The 11,945-nt window shown below is 42.7% G+C and overlaps 3 protein-coding genes across 3 annotated transcripts; 2 read left to right on the forward strand and 1 right to left on the reverse strand.

Moving 5' to 3' along the window:
• Window positions 1-478: 478 nt before the first annotated feature.
• pirt (phosphoinositide interacting regulator of transient receptor potential channels) lies at window positions 479-886 on the reverse strand (the record flags this gene model as incomplete). The annotated part of the gene is made up of 1 exon (XM_083896176.1): window positions 479-886. One exon carries the CDS (start codon window positions 884-886, stop codon window positions 479-481), a length of 408 nt encoding a protein of 135 aa, XP_083752302.1.
• A 5,834-nt stretch (window positions 887-6,720) lies between these two features.
• LOC310932889 (amine sulfotransferase-like) lies at window positions 6,721-9,017 on the forward strand (the record flags this gene model as incomplete). The annotated part of the gene is made up of 6 exons (XM_083896278.1): window positions 6,721-6,862; window positions 6,937-7,142; window positions 8,004-8,130; window positions 8,456-8,550; window positions 8,638-8,809; window positions 8,908-9,017. 6 exons carry the CDS (start codon window positions 6,721-6,723, stop codon window positions 9,015-9,017), a joined length of 852 nt encoding a protein of 283 aa, XP_083752404.1.
• Window positions 9,018-9,623: 606 nt separating this feature from the next.
• Window positions 9,624-11,465, forward strand: LOC310933054 (amine sulfotransferase-like; the record flags this gene model as incomplete). The annotated part of the gene is made up of 6 exons (XM_083896476.1): window positions 9,624-9,765; window positions 9,847-10,052; window positions 10,462-10,588; window positions 10,922-11,016; window positions 11,097-11,268; window positions 11,356-11,465. 6 exons carry the CDS (start codon window positions 9,624-9,626, stop codon window positions 11,463-11,465), a joined length of 852 nt encoding a protein of 283 aa, XP_083752602.1.
• Between the last annotated feature and the right edge of the window lie 480 nt (window positions 11,466-11,945).

An 11,945-nucleotide genomic window follows, 5' to 3' on the forward strand; every position in this document is an offset into this window, starting at 1 on the left:
GCTAATTAGAACCAATCAGGAATTTGACGTGAATAACTGCGGAAGTCGGAGGTCTGGACTGGGAGTGAAAAACATGGACACAAATGTATCTCGAGCTAGCCGTTGTTCGCGATACCATTGTTTACGAACTTTACGACTTCATGTGAAAAGGATAAAAGTGTAAATAACAATAAAAGTAGCAGTGTCTGTACGAGCGGCAGCCATTTTGGAATCACACGTTGCGTTCGGTGAGGTTCCTCCGACGTTCCGAGTCGGAAATTCCGACTTCCAAAAAACACAACTGGAACGCACCCATAAAACTCTGCCCCTGGAGTTTTCAAATGAAAACAGAGTCGGTTTCTAAAAAAATGCCAAAGCAACAGATGATTCCGGAGCAACATTTTAAACAAAAACAAAAACAAAAAAACACCGATTGTTCCCATGCTGGAAAAGTTACAATTTGATTCATCGCAGATCCCCGGAGTTCGGAATCACCCGGTCACAGATTGAACTTGGGCGGCCTGTAGTAGCTCAGAGGCCTCTTCGTGGTCGAGCGCTTCCTGTTCTCCTTGGTGATGGGGATCAGGACCACGCCCAGCACGAACACCATCAGCCCGATGGACAGCAGGGCCGGGCCCAGGATGTTGGTGACCTTCTTGCAGTGGCCGGCGAAGTACAGGCCGCTGATGATGAGGCCGCACGCCAGGAAGCTGCCCCCGGTGGACATGAGGTGTATGGGGAACCAGAAGACCTCGCATTTGCTCTCCGCCGTCTCGGCGGTCCAGAGGGACTCGCTGCGGGAGAGGCTGAACACGGTGCTCTCGGTGCGGCTCGGCGGCGTCAGCTGGTCCTTGGACTCGGAGAGGGTGCACTCTCCCAGCGGGATGTTCTCCGGGCTGTCGGACATGGCCGCCGGCGCGAGTTCTGCGGACGTGAGAGCACACGGGAATCAACGCGAGGGCGCCGTGGTTAGATCAGGCAAAACACGTTTAGACCTTTGAGGAGCCACACTCTTAGAAATAAGGGTTCCAAAAGGGCTCTTCTACAAGGTGCTGAGGTTCTAAGAAGAACTGTCTGTTACTTTCGATTTAATGTTTTCTTTTTTCTATGTGTTTTTGTGAACTATATATATATATGTATATATATATATATACATATATATTATTATAGTACACTCTAAGAAATAAGGGTTCCAAAAGGGTTCTTCTACAAGGTGCTGCGGTTCTAAGAAGAATTGTCTGTTACTTCGATTTAATGTTTGCTTTTTTCTATGTGTTTTTGTGAACTATATATACATATATATATATAAACATATATATTATTATAGTACACTCTAAGAAATAAGGGTTCCAAAAGGGTTCTTCTACAAGGGCTGAGGTTCTAAGAAGAATTGTCTGTTACTTCGATTTAATGTTTTCTTATTTCTATGTGTTTTTGTGAACTATATATACATATATATATATATATATATATATGCATACATATATTATTATAGTACACTCTAAGAAATAAGGGTTCCAAAAGGGTTCTTCTACAAGGTGCTGAGGTTCTAAGAAGAATTGTCTGTTACTTCGATTTAATGTTTTCTTTTTTCTATGTGTTTTTGTGAACTATATATACATATATATATATATATACGTATATATTATTATAGTACACTCTTCGAAATAAGGGTTCCAAAAGGGTTCTTCTACAAGGGCTGAGGTTCTAAGAAGAATTGTCTGTTACTTCGATTTAATGTTTTCTTATTTCTATGTGTTTTTGTGAACTATATATACATATATATATATATATATATATATGCATACATATATTATTATAGTACACTCTAAGAAATAAGGGTTCCAAAAGGGTTCTTCTACAAGGGCTGAGGTTCTAAGAAGAATTGTCTGTTACTTCAATTTAATGTTTTCTTTTTTCTATGTGTTTTTGTGAACTATATATACATACACATATATATATATATATGTATACATATATATTATTATAGTACACTCTAAGAAATAAGGGTTCCAAAAGGCTCCTGAGGTTCTACCTGGAACCATTTGATTCTGAAAAACCCTTTTCCCGAAGAAAGGGTTTTTCAAGGGTTCTTGGTAACACTAACGGTTCCAGTGAGAACCATTTTGATCCAGAGAACCCTTTAAAACCCCTTTACTGAATAAAGGGTTTTAAAAGGGTTCTTGGTGGAACCCTCCAAAGGGGTTCCAGGTGGTCTCCTATGAGGACAAGCCGAAGAACCTATATATGGTTCTCTGAAACAGCTGAAGCTCATTTCAGACCCAGTTATTTATACGTAAATTCTTCCATAAACAAACAACTAGAACGAGGGAACGTGATAATGATGTCAATGCTGTTTATTTACAAACGCAAATGTTCTATTATCGCACAACGAGCAGCTGTTTGTCGACGGACTTCGTCGCAAAATCAACACGGGACCGAGGTGTTTGTTTCTGCCACGCTGTCAATCAGAAACTGGCCCCGCCTTTCAGTTGACTCCCAGAGAAGCTGAGCTTCCCCGGAAGTGACGCGGCTCGAGCGGTTTTAACGCGGCGGCTGCTACGGGAATACAAAAATCACGTAAAAGACGATCCGTCGTCTGCGATAAACAGCTGAATCGGCTCGGCTGAACGGACCACCGATTAGCGTTCCGATCGACATTCTAGCGCACGTTTAGTATTGAAATGTAAACACAACGCAGAAAAGTCCAAGTTCAAGAGCACATGCATGTAATTTAATTATTTTGTATTGTCACCATTTCACCACAGATTGTTTACAAAATAAAACATCATGTTCTATTGACGAAGAGCCGAAACTAGCGACCATTAACTCCATTAATATCGAGCTAAAACAAGTTATTGCTTTGTTTTTCTTATGAATATATTGATTTTGCATCATAAATACATTGACTTTTTTTCAACTATTAACTCTTCCATCTCAAAACAGACACTTTAATTTTGAAATTCGGCCAAAATATCATCATAAACATCCATATTTCGAAATCACAATGAGATATCGTGATGTCATTTCGACCTCAAATCTCCCACTTTACACTTCACGGTGTCTTTTCGCAGTGACTTTGGTTTATTGTGAACATTTTAGCTCTTTAATACACACATTTTTTTCCCCAGATATTCGTTTACTGCAACGTTTTAAATCTTTTTGCAGTCACTGCACTTTGACTGAGTTGCCGTCGTCGCCTCCTGTCACTTCCTGTGTGCAGCACACGGCGCAACGTCAACAATGTCGTGAACTCTTTTGACAAACGACAAACTGACTCGTCGCGTTTGAGAGTTACGTACTACACCTTTAAGCGTTAAATTATACAGTATCCTGACGATACATCACACTGAAATGGAAGAAACCACCCGGCAGCCTTGAGAATTGTCGTAGTAGTCGTTTGCCGCTGAGGAGACGCGTAGAATTTTAAGTTAAAAAAAAACGTACCTTCTAAATCAGGATCGACTTCTTTCCTCAAGGGTCAACGGAAAGTTTGGAACAACAACATCAACCGCCGCCAAATAAAAGCATCCAGAAAAAGTGACGGAGAAGCTTCCTCCAGCGTCCGAGCAGAGAAACAACGAAGTCAAAGCTTCACAGCAGTGCTTCACATCATCCTCCCGTCCTCCTCGAGAGTTCTCCGTCGAGCTCCATCCTCTTTACCATCATCCACCACCGCACACCACATCCAGGGTTTGAGGAGGTCCAGTTTCCTTTTTCCGCTCCCCAGAGGATTTCACGAGTACAGTAGACCCCTCCCCAACCCCAACCCCAACCCCAACCCCGACCAAAAAACCACTCAGACTGACGTCTCCATCATGATTCTGACTTAGTTTCTCTGGGTTTTTTTTTTCTTTTCGCCCAGCGCTGGAACAACGAGAAGGAAATATGTGTGTGTGTGTGTGTGTGTGTGTGTGTGAACGGTGTGTGGCTGCTCTTCCCCCCCCACAGAGAGCACGGGGCAGGGCAGCGGCTGGGAAATGGCTCTCTGGGAAAGGATTGATGCACCGAGCGATCACACACACACACACACACACACACACACACACACACACACACACACACACACACACACACACACACACACACACACACACACACACACACACACACACACACACACACACACACACACACACACACACACTTTCCAATACAGACTGATACGTTGGCAGCGCATCGATCCCAAAGTAGCCCAGAGCAATTATCTGCAAGTTGCATAGTTTTGTTCGCCCCAAAAACACGAGGTCGATGGAATGAAAACCCCAATGCACAGTTAGACCCTCAGACAGCAGTGTGTGTGTGTGTGTGTGTGTGTGGTTGGGGGGGGGGGGGGATTTTAACGGGTCAATTTTTTAGAATTTATCTGCACGCTGGTCTGTTTGTGATTCAGCTGCTTCTGCCTCAGATGCATCATGGGGGATGGGGCCGGAGCGCTGCTGCAGGAACATGACACTTGTGCGCCCATCAAACGGCCCTGATGTTGCATCTGTCGCATTGTTGTTTTCGTTGTTGTTGTACGCGCGCTCGTTTCCGTGCGAGGCTATTGATCGGAACAAGATCTCTTAGACACTTAGACACGCGCGGCGGCGGCGGCGATGATGGCGGTGGAAATGAAAACCACTCTTCAGCTCCGCTTCTCCTCGTGTGATCGGTGAAACGCCCTCCAGGCCGATCTCATCACAAACAAAGTCACTCTGTTTGCAGACGACACGGTCGTGTTTCTTTGTTCTGTGGAGGATCGACTATGTTCGATATTATTAAACAGAACAGCAGTGTCTGCGCTGCACGCACAGTGACTGACTGCGCTAGTAAAGCGAGCAGGCGAGGCGGCGTGAGGTGAAACGAATGTCCGGTGACAACTTCAGGTTAAGAAATTAACCCGCTTCTCGCAGTCACTTTCATAGAACCAGGAATTATACCTGGTTCTATGAAACACGGAGCGATTTAGGTTAAGGAAATAACCCAGGTTCTCTGAATCAGGGGAAACCTTAGGTTAAGGAATTAACTAAGGGTCTTTGAAACAGGGAACACTTTAGGTTAAGGATTTAACCCTGGTTCTCCGAAACAGAGAAACATGTAGGTTAAGGAATTAACTAAGGTTCTCTGAAACAGGGGAAACTTTAGGTTAAGAATTTAACCCTGGTTCTATGAAACATAGAAAACCTTAGGTTAAGGATTTAACCCTGGTTCTCTGAACCACAGAAAACCTTAGGTTATGGAATTAACCTAGGTTCTCTGAAACAGGGGGAACTTTAGGTTAAGGATTTCACCCTGGTTCTCCGAAACAGGGAAACCTGTAAGTTAAGGAAATAACCCAGGTTCTCTGAAAAACCAGGAGGTGAAAGAAAACTTTAGGTTAAGGATTTAACCCCGGTTCTCTGAAACATGAGTCTCCCTTGTGGTCCTGACACAGCCTTGTGTGTGTTCTTGTACTTGCAGCATACTGAGGACCAGTGAGGGTTTTAAACCAACAAAGTGAGGTCGTTTTGACGAAGTCAGGACATTTTGGCCGGTCCTCACTTTGTTTTCATTGAAATCACTTTTTAACAGAGCTCCTCAATTTGGTACAAAAACCCTGTTTCCAGCCTCGGTGTTTCACACACTTTTTGCTCTGGGGCTCCACCTGCAGACATTTTATGGTACTGCACCCAGTAGTTCTTTATAGATGTCATTCACAAAGTAAATATTTGTAATTGTGTTGATTTACAAAGTAGAAATACTAGTCCTCACTTTGTCAGCAACCCGGTCCTCAGTATGCAGCAAGTACAAGTGTGTGTGTGCAAAGCACTGATCAATACATGCGATGAGCCACAGAATCCAGCAGAGGGCAGCACTCGCATGTGTTTTAGTGTTTATGAGCTGCTTCAGTTCAACTGTGACATGAATAACTGTGAGTATGAGGGTTTTTTTTTGTTTACTTTTATGAGTTCATTGTGGATTAAGTCTTTTATTTTGGTGACAAATTATCACTTTTTGATTGTCTTTTATGGACCTGTTTATGGATTGTTCATAGTCACGTGAGGGGAATTTTCACTCTGCTCAGTAATAAAAACCTGGTTTTCCATAAAATTTTGAGTCATAGAGATTGATTTATTTTAGTTTGAAACTTTAAGGGAAAGATTTTGCAAAAATAAAGTTTTTTTGGTAACAAGTTGGATCTGAATTGTGGAACTGAAGCTTTAAAAATGTTTCCTGGCTTATATTTTAGTGGAAGTTGTAACACATTGTTTACACATATATTTTTAGTTTTTGTCCGTTTTCTTTGCATTGTTTTTAAACTGCAGATCAGGTTCATTGTCCTTATGTAACCATGATGTTATCTCTCTGTGCCATCAATGCTGTGCAGTATAGAGGCCGTAAAACAGGAGATGTAACCTCTGGCCCAGTGTCTCCACTGTCTCACACTGTAAATACATATTTTGCTGAGATGACGAAAAGGCCTTTATGTTTTCTATCGAAAATACTTCAATGTCATGTCATTTTCTGTATTCTTAAAATAGTGTAAAATACGGTCTCTTCTCAATTTTTTAACATGCGCCTGTTCTCAATCCTTCAGCGAGTGCTGAGATAAAACTAAGAATACAAACTTATATTTAAGGCCTGGCAGTCAGTATCACAGATAAAGACTTAAGTCCAGAGTCCAGTATGATCCATTTTTTTTTTTACATTTACTGCTGCCTTTACTGACGACTCTGGACCAAACGTTTATTTCACTTCATGTTGTGAATCAGAAGCAACATGGAGAAGATCAGCGAATACCTCAGCAGCTACAAGAACTACAACTTTATCACCGCCATCACCGACGTCAAGCACCTGGATTCACTCCCGAGCTTCGAAATACGAGACTCTGATATTTTCCTGGTCACTTATCCAAAGTCTGGTCAGTGAAACGTTTTTTTTTAAGTTCTTATGTTCTGAAAACTTGACTGAACTGTGACTTCCCTCACTCCACAGGCACCATATGGACTCAGCAGATCATCATCTCCATCTGCGAGCTAAGCCACAGCCTGAATGAATATACGAACAACTATGAGAAGATGCCGTGGCTGGAATATCCTGAGGGTCGTCCAGATTACGCTCTGAGAGCCTCTCCGCGACTCTTTGCCTCTCACCTCACCCCGGCTCTCATGCCTCCGGACGCCAAGGACAAGAAGCCAAAGGTCAGTGGTTTATTCTGTGGAAGTTCACGTCTTTAGAAGAGCTGGTTGAGTCATGATTCAACCGACTCTTTAAACCCGTGTCTTTAAATTAACCCATGAGTCGCGAGTCACTAGCATCATTAACCCGGATCAGTTGAGTCGTACTACAGTTTAATTTAAACAGCGCCACACACACAAACATCTTGCAACATTAGCTACTAGTCCTAGCCGTCTTAGCTGTCAAAAGTTGTAAACTGACAATTTCGAAGGCAACCACGACTCCACAAGTCAACTAAGTCAGAGATGGGAACCTCCTGCAGAACCATAAACAGCCGCGACTCGCGCTAATCAGCAGGTTACGTTAGCATGAGCGGATGTGTTTCCTAGCTAGCAGACGAAAGGTAGGCTATTTCTCCGTGAGTCAGCAAATCCACAACAAAAGCCATACTTTCACTTCTGAAATAGCATGTTTATAGGTTATAGGCCAAGGTTTGGTGTATAGATGTAGCATATAAAAATGATGTCGGTCGAGATGTTAAATAGCCTAATAATAATAATAATAGGCTAATAATATTATTAATAATAATAATAGGCTAATGCTAGACAGACTTTTCTATTGTTAGCAAAACAACAACAAAGTATGAATTATTATAATATACTAGGACTGAGTTTTCTTGGCGATTTAGCAATACTGACTCAAGTGACTTGAATAACCCGGATCATTTGAGTGAGTGAAAATGTTTTTTTCGCTATGTAGGGTTAGGGTTTAGGATTGGGGTTGGGTTAGGGTTATTCCTGGGTTAGTGTTAGGGATAATTCTGCCGTTTGTCTGACGCCGTGTATCAAACCCATACCCCGGTTGTTGGTTTGTTTCTGTTCCAGATCATCTACGTGATGAGGAATCCGAAAGACGTCGTCGTCTCCTATTACCACTTCAGCAAAGCCTTGACTGACTTGGAGACTCCCGAGAGCTTCGGGAGTTTTTTTGAGACGTTTTTGACGGGCGACGGTGAGACGCGTCGTCCACTCAAACACATCTATATTTGTAGAGGATGAAACTGTAGATAATTGCTCTAAAGCATTTCCCTCTCGAAGGCTCAGGCTAGCGCATGGGTATCGCCCCCTGGTGGCTGGCTGCAGCTAAAACTCAAATTGCCCAAATAGTAGCAAATGAAACAGACCAAACAAATATCCATAAGGTTCTCCTAACCTCCGAATAACCCATCACTTCATTTAAGATATGGGGCTAGCTTTGCGTTGGTCACCTCTGCAGTTTCACCATCCACCATCAGATGTCACTATTTCTAACCACTTCTTGTTCGACCATCGTACAGTTTTCGCATCATCGTGGTTTGACCACATCAGGGAGTGGCATTCAAAGAAAGACGAGTACGACGTCCTCTTCCTGACCTACGAGGACATGATTCTGGTGAGAAGACGTCCACTATCATCTTCACACTGTACGGTAAATGAAAAGGTCTCGATTGTCATCGTTGGACCTTGTGTTGCCTTCTAGGACCTGAAGGGGGCAGTGACTAAGATCTGCAGCTTCTTAGGGAGAACCCTGAGCGAAGACGCCATCGATGGAGTCGTAGAAAAAGCCACATTCAAGGCGATGAAGAAAGACTCGAAGGCAAATTACGAGTTCATGCCAAAAGACAAGTTCAGCGGAATCTTCATGCGCAAAGGTAACGAAAACAAACAAACAAACAAACAAACGAACGAATGAATGAAGAGCTTTCTGTGTGGAGAGATGATCACGTCTAGTTTGTGGTTTTCTCTGCAGGTCAGATCGGTGACTGGAAGAACGTCTTCACCGTTGCTCAGAGTGAAAGAGTTGATCGGCTGCTTCAGGAGAAACTGGGTGATCTGTCTCTGAAGATCATCTGTGAATAAACCGCGACAATCCAACGATGTCTTGAAAACCCTAAAAGTCAATTTGAGGATTCTTTCTTCTCTTCTTTTGTCTTTAATTCTGTGAATGAAACAATAAAAAAGACACAATTTGTTGACAGTTTTGTTTGAAAGACTTTCTCTGCCAAAAGTCCAAATGGACATCCAATTTTGGATCAAAACATGTTTAGACAACCAAGGGCGACCAAAGTGCTCTATATAATGACATCAATAAAACAGCAAAGACCAAAAACAACACAGTTACTGTACACAACACAATAAACCCCTCAAAAATAAGGTATTTAAAGAGAATTTGAAAGTCTCAAGAGTCAGGACAGACGATTCCAAAGCTGAGGGGCTGACGATGCAAAGACTCGGTCACCTCTGGTCTTTGGTCTGGTCTCAGAGACTTCCAGGAACATCTGGTACAGCTGTATTGGATGGTTTAGAGGATGTTACATTTAAAGATTTGTTTGTAATGGAGGAACACGCTGTACTGTGATGAAACACCATCAGTCCAGAGTCCAGTCCTCTCCCTTTCTTTTTTTTAAATACTGCCTCTCTGAATGATTCAGGACCACATTATTCCTGTTGTGAATCAGAAGCAACATGGAGAAGATCAGCGAATACCTCACCAGCTACAAGAACTACAACTTTATCACCGCTATCACCGACGTCAAGCAGCTGGATTCACTCCCGAGCTTTGAAATACGAGACTCTGACATTTTCCTGGTCACTTATCCAAAGTCTGGTCAGTGAAACGTTTTTATTCTCGAAGTTCTTGATTTATCTTCTGAAAACTTGACTGAACTGTGATTCCCTCACTCCACAGGCACCATATGGACTCAGCAGATCATCATCTCCATCTGCGAGCTAAGCAACAGCCTGAATGAATATCTGAACAACTATGACAAAATGCCGTGGCTTGAATATCGGGGCCCACGTCCAGATTACGCTCTGAGAGCCTCTCCACGACTCTTTACCTCTCACCTCACCCCGGCTCTCATGCCTCCGGACACGAAGGACAAGAAGCCAAAGGTCAGTGGTTTATTCTGTGGAAGTTCACGTCTGCAGGGACAATAACATTTTGAAAAATCATTGGATGAAGGAACCAAACAGGTTGTCACCTGATTGCAGAAGTGTTTCTTCGGTTACACGGACGACATGTACGGCCATTATTAGAGATTATTGGGTACCAGTAAGTTACAGAAACATGCGAACAAGTAGTGGGTTTATTTCCATGCACGGTTAAGTTGAGCTACTTGTTTTAGCTATGCTAGATGATGATATCCCCCCCTCTTTTTGTTAGCGTGGTAGTTTTTAGCACTTGGATTTCGCTATGTAGGTATAGGGCTTAGGGTTAGGGTTGGGTTTGGTTGTATATATGCATTTTGTCAGACGCCCTGTATCAGACCCATCCCCCGATTGTTGGTTGTTTTTGTTTCAGATCATCTACGTGATGAGGAATCCGAAAGACGTCGTCGTCTCCTCTTATCACTTCAGCAAAGCCTTGACTGACTTGGAGACTCCCGAGAGCTTCAGGAGCTTTTTTGAGAAGTTTTTGACGGGCGACGGTGAGACACGTCGACTCAAACACATCTATATTTGTAGAGGATGAAACTGTAGATAATTGCTCTAAAGCCTCAAGCTAGCGCATGGGGTTTGCTGTTTTTTTATCCAACATCTGGATTGCCCCCTGGTGGCTGGTTGCAGTTAAAACTGAAATTGCTCAAATAGTAGCAAATGAAACAGACCAAACAAACATTCATTAGGTTCTCGTAACCTCAGAATAATCCATCACTTCATTTAAGATATGGGGCTAGCCTTGCATTGGTCACCTCTGCAGTTCCACCATCCACCATTAGATGTCACTGTTTCTAACCACTTCTTGTTCGACCATCGTACAGTTTTCGCATCATCGTGGTTTGACCACATCAGGGAGTGGCATTCAAAGAAAGACGAGTACGACGTCCTCTTCCTGACCTACGAGGACATGATTCTGGTGAGAATTTTCATTTTTAAGTGTTGACGGTAAATGAAAAGGTCTTGTTTGTCATCGTTGGACCTTGTGTTGCTTTCTAGGACCTGAAGGGGGCAGTGTCTAAGATTGGCAGCTTCTTAGGGAGAACCCTGAGCGAAGACGCCATCGATGGAGTCGTAGAAAAATCCACATTCAACACGATGAAGAAAGACTCGAAGGCAAATTACGAATCCCTGCCAATTGTCAATTTCAGTGGAAAATACATGCGCAAAGGTAACGAAAAACAAACAAACAAATGAATGAATAAAGAGCTTTCTGTGTTGAGAGATGATCACGTCTAGTTTGTGGTTTTCTCTGCAGGTCAGATCGGTGACTGGAAGAACGTCTTCACCGTTGCTCAGAGTGAAAGAGTTGATCGGCTGCTTCAGGAGAAACTGGGTGATCTGTCTCTGAAGATCATCTACGAATAAACCTAAAAGTCCATTTGAAGACGTTTTCTTCTCTTCTTCTGTCTTTAATTCTGTGAATGAAACAATAAAAAAGCCACAAATTTTTGTTTGAAAGACTTTTTTTCTCTACCAAAAGTCCAAATGGTCATCCCATTTTGGATCAAAACATGTTTTGACAACCAAGGGCGACCAAAGTGCTCTTTATAGTGACATCAATAAAACAGCAAAGACAAAAACCATAAACCCCTCAAAAATAAGGTATTTAAAGAGAATTTGAAAGTCTCAAAAGTCAGGACAGGAGATTCCAAAGCCGAGGGGCTGACGATGCAAAGACTCGGTCACCTCTGGTCTCAGAGACTTCCAGGAACATCTGGTTGGCCGTTAAAACATCACAGTTTACAGTAACATCCACCTCACAAAAATAAAACAGTAGACCAGTAATACCAGCAGAGGGCAGCGTCTCTGCAGACAACAAGAACAACACGACCACTCTCTTCTTCA

Source organism: Microchirus variegatus (assembly GCF_963457635.1).
Source record: "Microchirus variegatus genome assembly, chromosome: 10".
In the NCBI taxonomy this organism is placed as follows: Eukaryota; Metazoa; Chordata; class Actinopteri; order Pleuronectiformes; family Soleidae; genus Microchirus; species Microchirus variegatus.